At 39.1% G+C, this 17,198-nt stretch overlaps 1 protein-coding gene across 6 annotated transcripts in view; it reads right to left on the bottom strand.

Moving 5' to 3' along the window:
- Positions 1 to 17,198, bottom strand: part of tcf12 (transcription factor 12) — an 88,360-nt gene that overhangs the window by 38,808 nt on the left and 32,354 nt on the right. For all 6 annotated transcript variants that reach the window (XM_044348730.1, XM_044348722.1, XM_044348707.1 and 3 more), the window contains exons 6-8: positions 5,606 to 5,667; positions 1,965 to 2,097; positions 455 to 507 (exon numbers count right to left, since the gene is read on the bottom strand). In XM_044348730.1, coding sequence (XP_044204665.1) covers positions 455 to 507; positions 1,965 to 2,097; positions 5,606 to 5,667 — 248 coding nt within the window. The remainder of the gene's footprint in view (positions 1 to 454; positions 508 to 1,964; positions 2,098 to 5,605; positions 5,668 to 17,198) is intronic.

Genomic DNA, 17,198 nt, shown 5'->3' with positions numbered 1-17,198 from the left:
TTCTCCCAGGAGAGGCTGTGAGGAGGCTAGACTGTGACAGGGCAGCACTAAAAATCAATCACCTCGAGGTACACATGTGTATGCACACACGCACGCACACACACACACACACACACACACACACATTCATGCATGTACACACACACACACACACACACACACATATGCACTAAAAACTGACACAAAGATGGAACCTGCAGAGACGTTTCCATATTAACATTAAACAACAAATATGAAAATTCACAACTTTGCTTTGTAAATAAACTGTCTTTGAAAGGCCCACAAAAACAACTGAATTCCCATCCAAGAAGTGTGGCGGTGATGTTGAGAGCGCTCTTTGTGTGTAAGTGTTGAGAGGGTGGGCGTGTGAGTAGCATAGATGTGTGTGTGTGTCTGCTTAAGTAAGCTCACTGTGAAATCTATTTATATGAGAGGTAGATGATCTTCCACTCACAGATGAAGGCAGGCCAGGAGGGACCTTGCGAACCTTTTTTGTTTGTAGAGGATCTGTGGAAAGATGAAAGCAAGTCTATTCATTCACAGGCAAAAAAATAAAGTAGAAGCAAGTATGAATGTGCTGTGAACAGATTCTGGTGCATCAACAACATTCATTTTGTGGTATTGCTTTGTGTTGAGTATTATTTTGGAATAAATTATAATTTCCACATAAAAAACCATTAAAAGGAAATTACATTACCAGATATGTTTACTTTACATTCTCATTTTGTAATGAAGTAATAAAATAAACCTTTTTATGTCCAAACCTTCCCTCAACCTGTTTTGTCTTATTACAGCGTTTTCCTGCAATGATATAATTCTGCCAAACTGCAGTCATGTTCACCCCAAACTGATGTGTTGATATTGGTAAACTGATGTGTGGTCAAGCAGTGGACTAGTGAGAAAGCAACATTTTTAAAGGGGACTTATGATTTTCTGCCATTTATATACTGTTTAAATTACATATTTCTATGTTAAACATGGTCAAAGTTTCAAAACTTGAGGTTAATGTATTTTGAGGTGTGCTAAAGCCTGGGCTTTTGACTTGATGGCAGCATCTTCAAGTGAAAAGCCCAGGCTTCAGCCTGCTCTGTACGATTTGTTTGCAAAGTAACATCTACTTCCCCATTGAACCGACATCAGATTGTTCGCACATGCCCACAAACTGAACGTCTGTTCCGTGGTCTTTGTTGCTATGGTTCTTCCACTAGTTGTTGACATTTTGAGTAAAGGATGAAAAAACTGGTGTAATCCTTCTACTACTTCTTTGTTTACATTGCCTCTGGAGCTAGCAGACGTCTGCTAGACGCAGCTTCCTGCTCATTTGTGTATGTGGGTGGAGTGGACATTTCTGTGTGTGGGTGGGGTGGACATTTGTGTGTGTGGGTGGGGTGGACAGGAGCTAAAACAGCCTGTTTTAGACAGAGAGGCTGAACTGAGGGGCTGCATAAAGGATCAATATAAGGAAGTAATAAGTAAATAAGTTTGTTGGGTTTTTGAACTGTAAATCATGGAAATATATTCCAGTAGAGCCACAGGATAAAAATATAGACAGGAAATGTGTATTATACGTCCCCTTTATAAGCTTGTTTTCTGGGTTTTTCTTATATACAGTCTGACCATGTTGGTGATAATAAAAGCTATTTCAGGAGCTCTGTGCAACACTGCCAACTGTAAAGTAGATGCTACAGGGGCACTAAGTGAAAAGAAGAACCACTTGCTAACAGGAAGATAACATTTTCCTTCTGAGTGCCTTGCATTTGTCTTTTTTTCATTAATATTTCAGAACATACCTTTCGTTCTTTTTTCAGTTATCTTATGTATCAAGTATTAATTTGGATTCATTTATTTTAAGGTTCTGATTATTTTAAATAGTGTAACTACATTTATGCCTGAGGAAAAGAAAAAAAATATTTTAACGAAAACTACGGAATCATTTTTAAAATAATGATTGAGGCGGCACTGACCAATGGGCGGAGTATCTTGTAGAGGACGTCTTCTGGGATTGGCCGCAGTGAAGGAGTAGAACGGAGCAGCTGACTTCCCCGGCGTAGTCACTGAACTAGGACTTGCCAACCCGATGTCTGACCTAAGAGAAGACTGAAAGAGAAAACAAACACACAGATGCTTAAAACTAAAGGCAAATAGGTTTTTATTGTCAGGAGTGATTGTGTGTTTACTTGAGTTGTTTGCAGTAAAAATAATCTTATAGTCAGCAAGCAATTTCATGCCTCATAATTTTTTAAAATGTCTTTTTATTATACAATCCACACTTTCTAAATAAAACATGCCCAAACATCGTGTATCACTGGTAACACCGTTACACACAGTAATACGTTTTACTCAGCCCCCTCCTAAATTTTCTGGCAGAAACCGTGTAGCTGGTATAACAGGAGTAACATATCACATAATATATAAGGTAATATGTAACTCCTGTTTATTCTATGTCACTGTGTCAACGTTTGAAAGCTCACCGTGTCATCCTCTCACCAGTATCTTTTTGACCTCTACCACCCCAACAAACTGGGTTAAGAGGCCCATTAAGAGCTTGGTCTAATTAGAGTAATCAGCTGCAGACCTCAAGCACGGCAGGGCAGGAATCACGTGAGCGAGTACAACTCAGAGCTATGTGTAGTAGTTGGCTTGTAAACTCGGATCATGTGCCCGCTGGAATCCCCTTTGCAGGCTGAGGATTGACACAGTGACCACTGTAACCTTTGTAGCAGATGTTTAAAACTGACCTTTGATTTTGATTGACAACTGGTGCTACCGAAATGGAAACAATTCCAAATAAACTAAAGTTAGTGCAGATATTAGTGGACTGTAGATAAGGAATATGTGAAAGGTAGTATAAAAGAAAAAATAAATAATTTCTCTGACTTAAAAAGTAGGTCATCAAAACTGTCAGACACAACGAGGCACACTCGTAATCCAAAAATAAAAAAACCAGGTTCTGTAAAATGACAATCTGTCACAGATGCACCAGCGCTGACACGGCACAACAGACGCACCTCTGCTTCTGCTGCTGCCTTTGTTCAATGATATTGAATCCCTGCAGCAACACTGAGTCTGGCCTCTTTTACACTAGCTCTTCAGATAGAAACCAATAACAAGTCGTGCAAATTTGGATGCTTGTGATCATCTCTGACCTGTGACACTTATGAATTAGTTTAATTTAGTCGCTAATCAATTGGTGCTTTTGTTCTCACAATTAATCAGAGGATCAAATTCTGTAAGTCTTTGTCATTAGTGACATTACACTTTACAGACTTTACAGATTTAATGAGTATATACATATATATACACACACACGAATAGATATATAGAGGTTACACTAATAGTAATATTCAAGTTTATTTATATATATTTTTATATATAGTACTTTTCTTAACAAAGTGCTTAACAGAAAAGAAGAAAGAATTAACAAACTGCAGTTAAAACAAAAACAAACAGAGATAATAAAACACCAGGAAATAAAATGAAGTTGATGAAGAATATAAACAGTCAAGAGTGGGATAATAAAATACAGCAACATATCAAACATTCATAAAATCCTTCTGATAAAAGAAAATGTTTTAAGATGAGATTTAAAAGACACTAAAGATGTCGCCTGTCTGATCTCGACAGATCGAGTGTTCCACAGTGGCTCTAACAGTAAAAAAGCTCGGTCACCTTTGGTCACTAGCCGAGACCTGGGAATAACCAGCCGAGGCCCATTCACTGATCTAAGGGAACACCCAGGCACACAAGGAGTCAACAAGTCCTCGATGTAATTTGGAGCACGGTCATTTAATGCTTTAAAAGTAATCGGTAGAAAGAACAGGTAAGTTAGCAAGTATAGGAGTAATATGCTTGTATATCTTAGTGCCAGTCAAATCCGGGCAGCAGCGTTCTGTACCAGTTGGAGTTGGTGAATGGAGCTCTGACTGATGCTGGCAATAAGTGCATTACAGTAGTCCAGGCAGGAAAAAATGCATGTATGACCATACGTAGATCAGTAGGAGGCAGGAATAATCTGATTTTGGAGATTTTTTGGAGTTGAAAGAAGCACAACTGGACAACATTTGTCATCTGAGCATCAAAACAGAGATCTGCATCCAAAATTACTTAAAAGATTTCAAGCAGCCTGCTTAATATTTTTGGTCAGGGAACCAAGCTTACTATGGAGGAGGCTGGTAGAATTTGTGGGACCAACTACTATGACCTGAATCATCATTAAACTTTAAAAAGTTTTGTGACATTTAATATCACCTGGGTTGTTGGACTGAAGAGGGACTTACAGTATAACTGCGTGTCATCCACGTAACAGATGTTCAGAAATTCAGGTTTGCAACGTTAACAAAATCATTTGCACCTGACCTCTGACAGGCGGAACTTAATGAACAAAAAAGTCTGAATCAATATCACAGCAGGGCTCTTTTCTGAGCCTCAGAGGTCATGTGCAATATCGGGCGAGTGCCAAGTAGCCATGTGGCAAGTAGATCATGAGATCAATTATCTTATTCAATTATATGGATTAACCAGTTGACAAAACCAGCTTAAAGGCTTATATTTAGGGCTGTGAATCAGTGCTTATAAGGTTTTAAAAACATAAAAAAATATTCAAAATACATGTACTGTTACCGCTCCAGTGGTTATTAAAAACTGCTGTTATAATGTTGATGGATTATCTGAGGAAAGAGATGGCTTTTCAATCTTTTTGTCTGTTTTCTTAGACCAGAGAGGATCCATCAATCATACTGTATCTCTGCAGCTGCAGGTCTGCACACATTCCCAAGCTCTTCATCAAAATCTCACCTGGTATCAACATCATGGCTTTAATCAATAAAAAAAACAACTTTGAGCAATTATTGTTAGTGTCTGAACTTAAGTGTCAAAGTATTTGATCATATATCGTCATGTTTGAGAAAGCCAAGATTCCTTCACATTGCTTTGCATTGCCATTTTTGTAAAATAAATAAACAAAATGTAACTTGGGGCTACATCTTGTCAAGCTTTAGAAACTAACAGTAAGATCTTAAAATCAAATCTAAAATTAACAGGAGGCCAAAGAAAATCTGCCATGTTTGTGGTAGTTACAGTCAAGGTAGTTGTTGCTTAAAAAGGAATGAAGGGATTTACAGGAATCCAAGCTTGACTAAAAAACGGCACAGATTCCCTTTTTGAAATCAGTGGAAGAGAAGCAAATAAAATTTTACATCTTACATTTAAGAGTTGTAGAAAACATGACTAAACAACATTTCTTACTTACTGTAAGAGTCAAAACTCAGGCATATATCAATGTTTTTTCCATATATGTCTCTCTGGAACAAACAGGGGGTTACTTCAGTAGCTGTTTTCTTGTCATACTAAAAACAAATAGCCGTAATGAAATCGAGAGTTGGGCTTTTTGAGTTTTAACTGCTCACTCTAACATACTGATTTTGTTGCCTCTCCTTTCTGTGAGACTACCTACAGCCATTCAGACACTATCATCTGACTTGTTTTCATGTAAAATAGTTTTATTGGAACTTGTGAATATAGAAGCTGACTTAAATCAGAGTTATACAGTGTCTGTCTCTACTTTGATAGAAACCTGGGGAGCATCAACAGCTGATAAGAAACTCACCTGGCAGCCAGATGCTGCAGGATCCCTCCCATAGCCATGAAATGAAGCTCTCTCTGATTTACCTGGAAAAACAAAGAGCAGTTGTTATCTTTTATGAAACCTAGAAACTAATGTGTTCTTTATGGACCATAAGTTGTATGCAGTTGTTCCTCTTTAGTTTATTATGAGACCCACTGCAATGCAAAAGTTACGAGGAATCACTGTAACATTAATACCAAACCATCACACTGTCTAGAACAACAACACTTTTACAGCCGGACACTAAACAGCCACATTGGAGGATTAAAGGTTTAAGTCCCAGTGACACCCAACAGTTATAGAGAGTGGAAGACAGTTATAAGTTGCTTTTCCACATTACTGCAGCCAGTAAGATGCCTACATGATCGCATGTTAAGAACAACTGTATTTATTAATAGTAAAATAAAATCTGTAAAAAAATTCACAACCAAGCTAGAAGGTGCTGAGTATTGCACAGGACCTTAATATATGGTTTGATTGTTATACTATGATCACAATACAATTAAATTACTTTAAACAATGATCAAAACCAGTATAAACTATAATGAATGTTTCTAATTTTATGGATTTAGAGATACATATAGGCAAAATTGATTTTCATATTTATATTCCCCTTTCTGAGAAAATTAAACATAAATAACACACTTCTACTTGTTATAGTACACTGACATAGCATGTAAACAAAGATTTGTGAATTTTCAGTGTTACTAGCTTTTAAAACAGTTATATCAAATAAACTCATAGAAATGGGGACCCATCAGGTCCTGTTGACCTAACGGATCAATATGACACTAAATGTACAAAACTACTGAACATACATTCGCTGGTTTAGACAAGTGGGACCTTCATAGTTCTCATAACTGTAGCAGAACGGTTCTTTGCAGGGACAAAAAGTAAGTGAAAGTCTGTAAAGTCACTTTTCTGTATGCAAAACGTGTTTTTACTGATGGAGTAATAATTGTAAGCAAGAGTCTTTCTATCAGTGTCACATCCAGCGTGCACACCTCAAAAGGAGGCTCCTGAGCAGCCGTCAGGGGAGAGATAAAACTTACAGCACACAACACACATGAATCATACTCATCACAATATCCAAACTCAGCAGTTTTACTCCCCCGGAAAAACAAACAAACAAACGAGAGCTCCTGTAGGACAATGATGAATAACTTTAACGGCATCATACATTATTTTTTGTCAGACTTCCAAATATTACGAGCACAGACATGAGCGCTGGAACTAAATTCTGTTTACTCTGAGGAAAAGGTAAATTTTTTTTGGTGAGTTAAAAACTTGCATAGCCTGGATCTTTTGTTACACAATGACGGATCTGAACATTGCTTTCACAAGCGCAGGTGAACAAAGGCACATCTAAGAGAATTCACTTGTGCTTATCTGAGCAGTCCTGCAGGAGACGGTTGTACTGCAACTGTGCAGATTGTCTCTAGAGACTAAGAGAGCTGAGGAAACCAGGGAAAATGGTTTAACAGGCAAAGCTGCTTCTCTTGTAACAATAATGTGATACAGTTCTGAGCCATCGCTCTTGCAAAAGGAAATAGGATTAAGTTGTCGGTTACCACCAACGTTTACTATCACGGGAGGATGATGAAACATCTCTTTTCACACAGAATTTTTATTTCTTTATTTTCTGTTACCTGTCAAAATGTCTAACGGTGGTTTAATGCAATGCATTATCATTCCTAAAATGTCTTCTGAGGAAAAGCTCTGGTCAGGTTAAGAGTAAAATATTTATTGGCAGCATGTGTTTTGTCACACACACACTGTGTCTGATGTGAATAATTGATGGCCAGTGTTGTAGTTTCAGGCCCCACCAGGGCAGACAGATGTGTCTGTGAAAACACGCTCTCAGTCCACACTTAGACACGGAGAAGTAACCACACAACTCCCCAGATACTGTGGAGCCAGACAACAGAAAGTCTACTAAGGTGCTCTGGATCCTCTGCTCTATCAACAGTGAAACCTAAACTTAAGAGCACACAGTATGCAGTATGACCAGGGAATCACTGAGCACAACACCACGCATAAACATTTACTGCCATGAGAACAGAAAAGATGTTTGCTGATACTGTCCTAGCTGTTCTCATCATTGTCCTGTATTGTTCTTAACACCATGTGGCCAAAAACAACATGAAAAATCAAGTTTCTAACTAACTGACTATTGACAAGCAATGAGAAGTTGTGTTTGTTTGTTTTGTAAAAAATATTACAGAGGCAAAACTTCTCACAGTTTGAGAAAGAGACTAAATGACATTGGACATAAAACTGAAACTAAGTTACAAAGGTGATGACATTAAAATCTCTCTCTTGAAATGAGAATGTTTTTGTACGAAAAGTTGTTAAACTTTGCACATACATCAGAAGTGGTGAAAAATTTGATATTTTATGGGTCTCGCAAAAAGGCGGGGCAAAATGGCTCGACAGCGCACCCTAAAACATTAGGAAAATTGAGCCCCTTGATACAGATTGTCGTAGAAGAATGAAATTCGGTATACTTATGTATCATGACCAGACGCACCAAAAAGTCTCTTGGAGACATACCATAAGTCCAACAGGAAGTTGTCTTTTTGGATCAAAGTTGCGATTTTGACGCCAATTTTGCCATTTCCAGCCTGCATACTAACGAACTCCTCCTAGAGATTTGACCTCAGCGACTTCAAATTCAGTCAGTATCATCTACAGACCTTGGAAATGAAAAGTTATCAAAACAGTGAGTTTTCGACATTGCCAAGGGGGCGTGGCCGGATAGTGAATTTCAATCCTTCGCCATGAAAATTGAAACGGCCATAACTCTGGCATACACGATTCTAAGAGACCCAAACCCTCTGTGCTTGAAAAGAGTCCCGCCCTGAACACATCAATGTGTCAATATTGGATCTGAGTCATAGCACCACATACTGGCAACAGGAAGTTTCATGTTTTACACTTTGACGCCCTGTGGGTAGCACAGTGATCAGGTCCACCTCAAATTTACTCAGAATAGCCTCAAGACCTTGGAGATCGTATCTTATGAAGTTGGTGACTTTTCGTCGAAAGGTGTTGCCATGACGACGCAGCGAATTTCAATGTCTCGCCATGAAATTTCAAAGCCTTATAACTTGACTCCATGTGGTCTGATCTTTTCCAAATTTCATATGCTTGTTAAGAGTCCCGGTCTGAAGACACGTTCAGGCCCATATTTAGTGACCGTCATAGTGCCACCTACTGGCAACAGGAAGTATCATGCATCATTCTTTGTTGTATTACTCCTAGGAAATTTGGCCCATGCACCTGAAATTAACTCAGCTACGATGTAAGACCTTGGTAATGCTACATTTAGCAGGTCATGACCCATAATCAAACGCCGTTGCCATGGCAACACATTCTTCGCCATGAAATACAACGCTGTTTTTGAGGGACTAGGGATGGGTCTACAGTCATGAAACTTGACACACACATCTGGAGTGACACCAGTTAAAATCCTGGATAGGTCATTTGCATGGGCATGGCAATATGGCTCAAAAGCGCATACTTGAAAATTTCAAAATTGAAGCCCCGCCTTCCAGATTAATGTAGAAAAATGAAATTCACAAGGCATATGTATAATGTCAAGACGCACAAAAAAGCCTCTTGGAGCCATATCGCAAGTCCTACAGGAAGTTGGCCATCTTGAAAAAACTGGTCAATTTTCACGTTTTTTGGGCCATTTTCGGGCCTTTTATTTTAATGAACTCCTCCTACAGAACTCATCATAAGGACTTCAAAATCAGCTTGTGTCATCTAGATAAGTTCATGATCAAAAGTTATTAAAAGATTTCGTTATCGTTGAAGCGTGTGGCCGTGGCATGGCGTTGAGTTTTGATGTTTCGCCATGACAGATGAAATTGCTATAACTTTAGTGTACATGGTTGGATCTGCCTGAAACTTCACATTTGATGACAGTCCCACGTCTACATGCCAATATTCAGTCAGTGATGCAAACTGGCTCCATAGCGCCCCCTACAACATTTCAACGCTTCAGCCCCAACAGCAGGCAGAATAGTGGACTGAGGAAGTGACGTTAATCTCCTCTTGCACTGTCTGAAAACAGCCTGGGTCTGGAGACATCCACATGCCCGTGACAGAAGCCCTTCGACTGCGCCGTGCCCCGACGTGCACAAGGGTGCGAGGGCCCGATCATCGCTGCTTGCAGCTTTAATTTGAACATGAATTTACATTTAATATGTGAAGATATTTAATGGATTAACAAGTCTGGTTGACAAAAATGCTCATATAAAATATAAGATGAGCAGTTTCTTTGGCACAAATTATCTTATGAAGATTCAGCAAGTGTCCCATGATGTGGAATATTACATTACTTTCTCTAAAATTTCATTTTAATGTGCAGTATAACGTGATATATTAACAAACAGTCCTGATCTAAAGACGTGCATCACAAAAATATCACTTTCAAAAAACATTGTTCCACCGTGACTTTTTTTCAGTGTATTAGGATATCAATGCAGTTCAGATGTTGATGTTAAAAAAAGCTTGTGTGGGGATGCGATGTCCAAGCTTTGAATCAAGTTTAATACCCCTGTTATATGCTTCACTTATGTCTCCCACCCTCTATAAAGCTCTGCAATAAACACATAATAGAGCTGGAATGATCAGATATAATCGTTTGAGTGAACTATGTTGTTTTACTTGGAACTGGTCTGGATTTGCTTAATCCAACAAAGCTCATAGCACTCATTTGAAATTTGACAGACAGGATTGGTTCAGGAGGTGGAAACACCAAACCTTCTCGAATTTATAACTGTTAGAAGCAAAACCTAAATGTACTATAGTCCATTCAGTGTAGAATATAGATCAACATCACTGCTATCATTTAAAAGCAGCTGTCTTTTAGCAACATAGAAGCCTGTTTTTTTAGCATTACGTGTTAGCAGGTTCCCCGTTTTCATTAATGGAAAATATTGTGTTAATATTGCATAATTGGATGTTTCAAATTTGTCTCCAAAAAGTAATTAAACCCATCATATTATTTACCTTAAAACTTACTATGCAATACAGTTCTGTTTAATTTATATTATATATCTTGATTTCTGTGGATAAGAAGATGAGGAAACAATAACTGAGTTCATAACATGAATAATGCACAAGGTCAAAGTATCCAATCAGAGGACAAAGTCTGCCAAAAAATGGACATGGCAGCCCCTAATTTCAGCTCTGTTCCCTACCCTCACCTCCCATGACGAATCAAAAGCAAGAAGAGAAGGATGCACCAGCGCTCAGGGGACCGGCCACGTGGCAGCATACTTGGGGATTAACTTCAGTACCATGCATAGAGGTCATGGATGAACAGGTCTCTTAGTTTGTTTAGACTGGCCTTCTGAAAATGCAGCCACTCTGACCACTTAACTGTATCCGGTATCCCATCTCTGCTCTTAGACCTGCGATATGTAGTTGGCTGCCTCGATCACTAACTCATCTGATTTCCTCCATTTTCCTCTGCAAGCCCACTGCAAACTACCAGTAAGTGTTTTCCCTTCTTCAGTAAGTAGAACAAAGATTAAAGAAACAATCTGACAAAAATATGATCATCACTTCAGAAGACAATACTTTGTTGTGTGCATAACAGAGACACAGTTCAAATCCCTGTGCAGCCTCTTGAAGAATCTGTCTTTGCAAAAATGGGGCAAGGACTCAAAAACAACCCCTGTTTATGAAAATTCACTAACATTTACACTTTGCAACAACGTGGCTGAATTGCTGTTCAAATTTCAGGAGACTGCATATTTATGATGCTGAAGTAAAGTAGAACAAAGTGATATATCAAGTGGAACATATTGCTGGGTTGGCCAGCCAGGAGCCGAAATTAGCTGAATAAAATGTTTGCTTATCATGCAGTGACACAATCTCCTGTCTGACGCACATGCTGTGTGCTGTAACTCACTCTGAGGAAAATAGGCCACTGTAATAACCTGTTATATATAAATAACTTGTCCCCAATAAATAAACAAAACACAGTGTTAAATTTGAGTTCCCTGAATGAACTAAGTCAGTTTGAAACAAAACTTATCAATCAAAGACATATGAGTTACAGTCCCATTATTACACATGCTTTGTTTTCCTTCCCTGAACAAACATGTGTGATCACAGCCTCACAACTAGAGCAATACTAATACTGTTATTATTATTTCTTGAGTAGGCCCATTTCCTCTGTGCAGGACTACGTGGGACTAATGTGTTTTTTTAAGTGTGTGTGTGTGTGTGTGTGTGTGTTTGTGTGTTTGTATATGTGTGTTGCAGGCCAACTAATGGGCCTAAAGAGCAGTGACTGATAGAAAGCAAAATTAATTTTCTGCCTTAAAACAGCACAGATGCAAGAGATACTAAATGTAAAATGCAATGAGTAAAGAGGCTTTAATTACTGCCATCACCATCAATAATACAAATTTAAGTATGCAGACTGCCGTTACATAGTATATCAAAGATGCAATGAAAAATCAATCTCATGAGGAAAAAAAAATCTATTAAATATTCAGTGAAGCTGCTTATTAGCATATAATTCTGTGGCGTGAAGGTGTGACAATGATTGTTGAAGCATTTCACTGCAGAGGAGAATCTATACTCAACAAAATGTTTCCTGGCAGACATATTAACACTGGAAAAAATGAAATGCTGACAGCCCTGCTTTGCTTTATCAATACATTTTTAGTTGCATCATTTAGTTTAAGTTATATCCACAGTTGCATGTTTCCTCATTTGGCTCTCAAATAATTTTTAGTGGTGTTAAGTTATTCTTAAACTCAGGCTGCTTATCAGCTGGACTAACGCTGCTCATTAGCAGTTTATAATAGTCAGAACATAAAATCCTGCAGCCATGAAACCACTTGGAAAAAGAATTTGCCAACTGGATTCACACAATCAAAGTTGTGCAAAGATTTGAGCGTCAAGCTAAATCCCACAATGCTCCTTCAATACAAAATACAAATGTGTTTAGAATTTCTCACAATTTTTTTTTCAAAACAGTGGATAGATCTAATTAAAAGTATTAAATACACAAAGTCCACACACTGTAAAACCACTACTGGCAGCAGTTATGGTTTTGGGTTTTCTTGCCACCATCTGTATCAGCTTTTCACATTTAAGTATGTGCATTATCTCCCACTGTAACTAGTAGATTTGCGCTGATTTGGTCAAATTGGATGCCGAGCATCTGTAAACAGCTATCATGAATTAATTCAACTGATTTTAAAGGCATTCAAGAATTGCTATAATTGTGCCACTTGAGTACTTTCACATACTTGCTGTGAAGCCACTCTAGACTCCATTTAACTGTAGATTAGCTTGGCACTATGAAGCAGGATATCCTTAATAATTTGCCAATATCTGGCTAATTATTTGGCCCCCACAGCCTGATGCTGCTACAGTATCATCACAGTTTGCAGCGAGGACAGTATCATCTGTGTGAAGAGCTGTGCCCAGTCTCTGCTAAATATAGCACTTTGTATTTGAGTTCAACTATTGTTTAGCCAGACTCAAGAATCTTTTGCCTCATGCTTTCAGTCTTCTTGTTGTTTTTTTCCACACTCCAGGCTACTGTCATGTGTCTTTCATCAGGAGTAGCTTGTTTCCACCCTTTCTGCCATACAGTCCAAATTTTACAAGTGTTACACTGATATCTTATTCTTCTGGCAAGGTCTCTCGTTGCAGCCAAGGAAGAGCATAGTCTTGTCAGTATTCATTTAGGCTCATGGTCTCCTTTACACGGTTGGCCATTACTCAGCTACACTTCTCAAAATGAGAGTTAGTTGCTTTACTCAAACAGACTTCCACGGTCTTATTTTAAAACTTAAGGACTGTTTCTCTTCCACTTTCTTTACCCAGCTGTTCCCAGCTACCGCATGATTCAAACCAGCAACCTTACAGATGAAAGTTTGATTCTTGAACTGCTCTGAACTGTATCACACAAAATTTACTCCACAGTGTAAAATAAGAGGGATGTCAGACCGGTTCAGTGATCATCTTTTCAACAACACTGCGCAATCAACACACTTTGCTCTTAAGTTCAACTTAGTAATAGTATTGTTTTACTCAATTCAAACATACAAAACACCCCACACACCCGTCCACCGAGCACCTAGAAAGCACCGGTCCTTGTTCAAGTATGAACAAAATAAGTTTTTATTAGGTCGTGTCCTCAAACTTTGGAAATGTCATCATGAATTCACATTAGTTCTAACTCTAAAAAAGAGATTGTTTTAAGGTCTTTAAGCAAGAGGGTCACTCTATTTCTTGTCTGTGACCAGAAAAAATATCTCTTTAGTCTATTAGTCAGTGTATACAACATACTTTTGAGTTGGTAAAAATATAATATTTCATTGAATAAACCAAATTATTAAAGTAAATTAATTTGCAGAAATGAATAAAACTCCTCAACCTGAGCTACTTACACACTGACTGGAGGTAAATTAACATCATCAGGTGATGAAATGCTACAGAAGGAAAAAACAAGCCGGCCAGTCGTTCATAGTGAGCCTCCTTATTGATCAAAGCGCTGCAGCACAGCACAGTGTGGCACTGTGTCGAGCCCCTTATTTTGTTAACGTGAGAGGTAGTGACCTAAGCATCTCTAGGGATCAATTCAAAAATCTTTGCCACAAAAACAGCCAATTAGTGAGCGTGCTTCACTGCCTCTGAGATGAATTCCAAGGGCCTTTTTTTTTTTCATCCAGAAAACGAGTCCATTTTCCTTGCTCCAAGGAAAGCCAAGACCATGAAAACAAACACATAATACAGGATGAGGAAATGTTGTTAATGCAGAAACCAAATGAACTTATCACACGCCAGCTCACTTTGTTTGTTTTTTCTCTGAGCACACATGTGTTTGCTGTTGGTGTCTCTGTGTCCGTGCTTATGTTCCCATGTGATGACTTCCATGGCACCAAACCACAAAACATTCCTATCAACTTAATAGACCGTTTCTAAATGTTGGACCCTGGCAGGACTAAATCATAGCATAAAGGAACATTTTTATGAACTTTTTACAATCAGTATTAAAAGCACCAACATCTAAATACTATTGCACAGCTTTATGTTGTTTCTATGTTGATTTCCATGAAAAGGAGTAGAGTATAAAGACATGAGTCTGCAATGGCAGATGTAAGATACAAAGATAAATCAGAAAATGACAACAGGATACTCTCTCTATTAAGTCAAGTTCTGGCCTCTATGGGTGCCTTTGAATCTAAGTTAAGCAGGCTCTGTGGTTCCTAATATATTCTTCTGGCAGCAAGAGACGGCACAAGGACAAATCAGATGTACACTCATTTACTTTTTCCCCGTATTTTTTAAAATGCCTCCTTTTGTTTCCTTCCCTCAAGGGTTTGTGTACATCCACCCTGTCAAAGCTGTTTGATGCTTCCACCAGGTTTGACAGTAAATAAAAGCTGGCTGGGTTAGAGGTTAGGTCAGTGTGGATGAGGAAACGGGGGAAAGAGTACCAAATCAGTTTCCTCCCTGGCTGAGGGGAAGAATATGTACAGCCCAGCATCAGCAACAACAGTAGGACGGTAGGAGAAAACATGATAGAGCCACAAGACACTAAGGAAACATGTCTCCGTTGCCCTGAGCTCAACATCAATTTCTGCGTACAGCCTTGTCAGCAGTGACATTATTCAAAACAGCAAGAGCAAATGTTAATGAGTCCTTATTTGCATATTTATTTTTTTCTTTGTTGAAATGTCACTGATTATTACGTACTATGATGATAAATGCATCTGCTCATGCAGCCTGATGTGTAATTAGCCATTAGGTGGAATGAATAGATCAATTAAAGGAGAGGGACCGGGATTAAGAGAAATCAAACCAGGAGGAATGCAGGAATGAGAAACAAAATAGCACATTAGGCTTGGGGAAATAAAAGCTTACCTCCATGGCTTTTAGATTAGGCCAGAAATCCAGAAAGGTTTGCTCTAATCAAGAAAATGTGTCTAAATTCTCAGCTCAAAGATCAGATCAAAGATATCCCTCGTTTTACTGCATTTTGTAAATCAGGTACTGCTGCCCTTCACACAAGCAAAACAGTTTATTTTCCCCTAAAAATCCATCTCTGTGTGAGCGAGGAGATGTGGATTTCCTGATTGTATTTATCCCCTCCTGGGATAATCAGGTGCCACAGCTCGGTGTATTTGAATTTTTCTAACTGGGTAAAAAGGAAAAAGGGGAGGTGGAAAGGGGAAAATGTTTTCGCTTGGCCTTTGCCTTTTTTCCAAGCCCAACTATTCTCCTGCCAGTGCTTGTAATTCACAAATGAGGAAAAAAATGCATTACTGCGGACCAGATGGGAACATTCCACATGACCAAACCAATCAATCACCTTGGTGGGACGCAGGTGTGACACAGCCGTGCAGCAACACACCATTTCACAGTCTATCAGGCACAAACACATGGTCACCAATCAATGGCACCCTGAGGACCCATGAGGAGGGGTGCTTCTCCGCAGCCTCACTGGTTCATGGCTGATGACTTCATAATCACACATCCATTCTCTCAGAGGAGAGAGGCGATGAGCTCCCTAATAACGTCTCCCACCATGTGAACACCAACACTGTAATGGAAGCTGCTTCGACAGGGACACTAACATGTTCCTCTGCATGACACATTCACATGTGAGCTCCCTATCAGGTTGACAGAGGGCTTTCAAGGGAAACGAGAACATTTAACAAGCTGAAGAAATGTCCCCCAGTTGGATATTCGAATTAAGACAATGTGAAACATCAAAGTACGTGTCGATGTTTAGTATTAGATGCTAAACAACTGTTGAACAGTGAAACAACAGAGAGCCGAGGTGAAGGACAAGGAAGGATACACACATGGGTTAGGAATGCTGATCCAGCTCCAAGCACTGTGGGCATATTTCCTTACACAGAAAACCCCTGCAAACCCTGAGCAGTCTTCAGTTTAAGAACACAAGCCTGCACTAAATAAAACAAAAACACAGCCTGAAGGGCATACATCTTTTGATGAGTGCTCTCTGTGTGGATGGCATTGTAGGCAAAAACTATAGCAGCCATTTAAATGAGTTTTGTTGATTTTAACTTTTTTTTAAATTACCTTCCCACCCCCATATTCCTGGCAATAAAGAAAAGGTCTCATGGAGCCATGCCTCTCTCCACACTTCCCACACTTCACACTCTCGGGGCTGTGCCAGCGCAGGAGAAAATGTCAGGCATTGTCAAGTGGGAGGAAAGGCGAAACAAATGTTTGCATTTTATTAGCCAATCACAATCCACTGCAGTCCGACAAGAGGGGAGTGAAACATTATCTAGTGTTTTGTTTGCCAGCACACCCAGCATGGACACAGGACGCCTGGGCAAGCAGTTGTGACTGTGGAAAAAAGACTAGGTCAAAGACTAGAATATGGCTGGACTGTGTATGAAACGTTTGAGGACTTTTAATTTGAAACAGATACAGGAAGTGGCTGCATTTGGCTGACCAATGGTGTAACTTCATCACTCAGTCACATGGCGTTCATCCAATCAATGGTGTAACTTCATCACTCAATCAGTCACGAACTTTCTCTTTTTTAGGGTTG

This window comes from Thunnus albacares, chromosome 1 (assembly GCF_914725855.1).
Source record: "Thunnus albacares chromosome 1, fThuAlb1.1, whole genome shotgun sequence".
Taxonomy (NCBI): domain Eukaryota; kingdom Metazoa; phylum Chordata; class Actinopteri; order Scombriformes; family Scombridae; genus Thunnus; species Thunnus albacares.
This window is presented reverse-complemented; position numbering and strand designations above follow the sequence as displayed.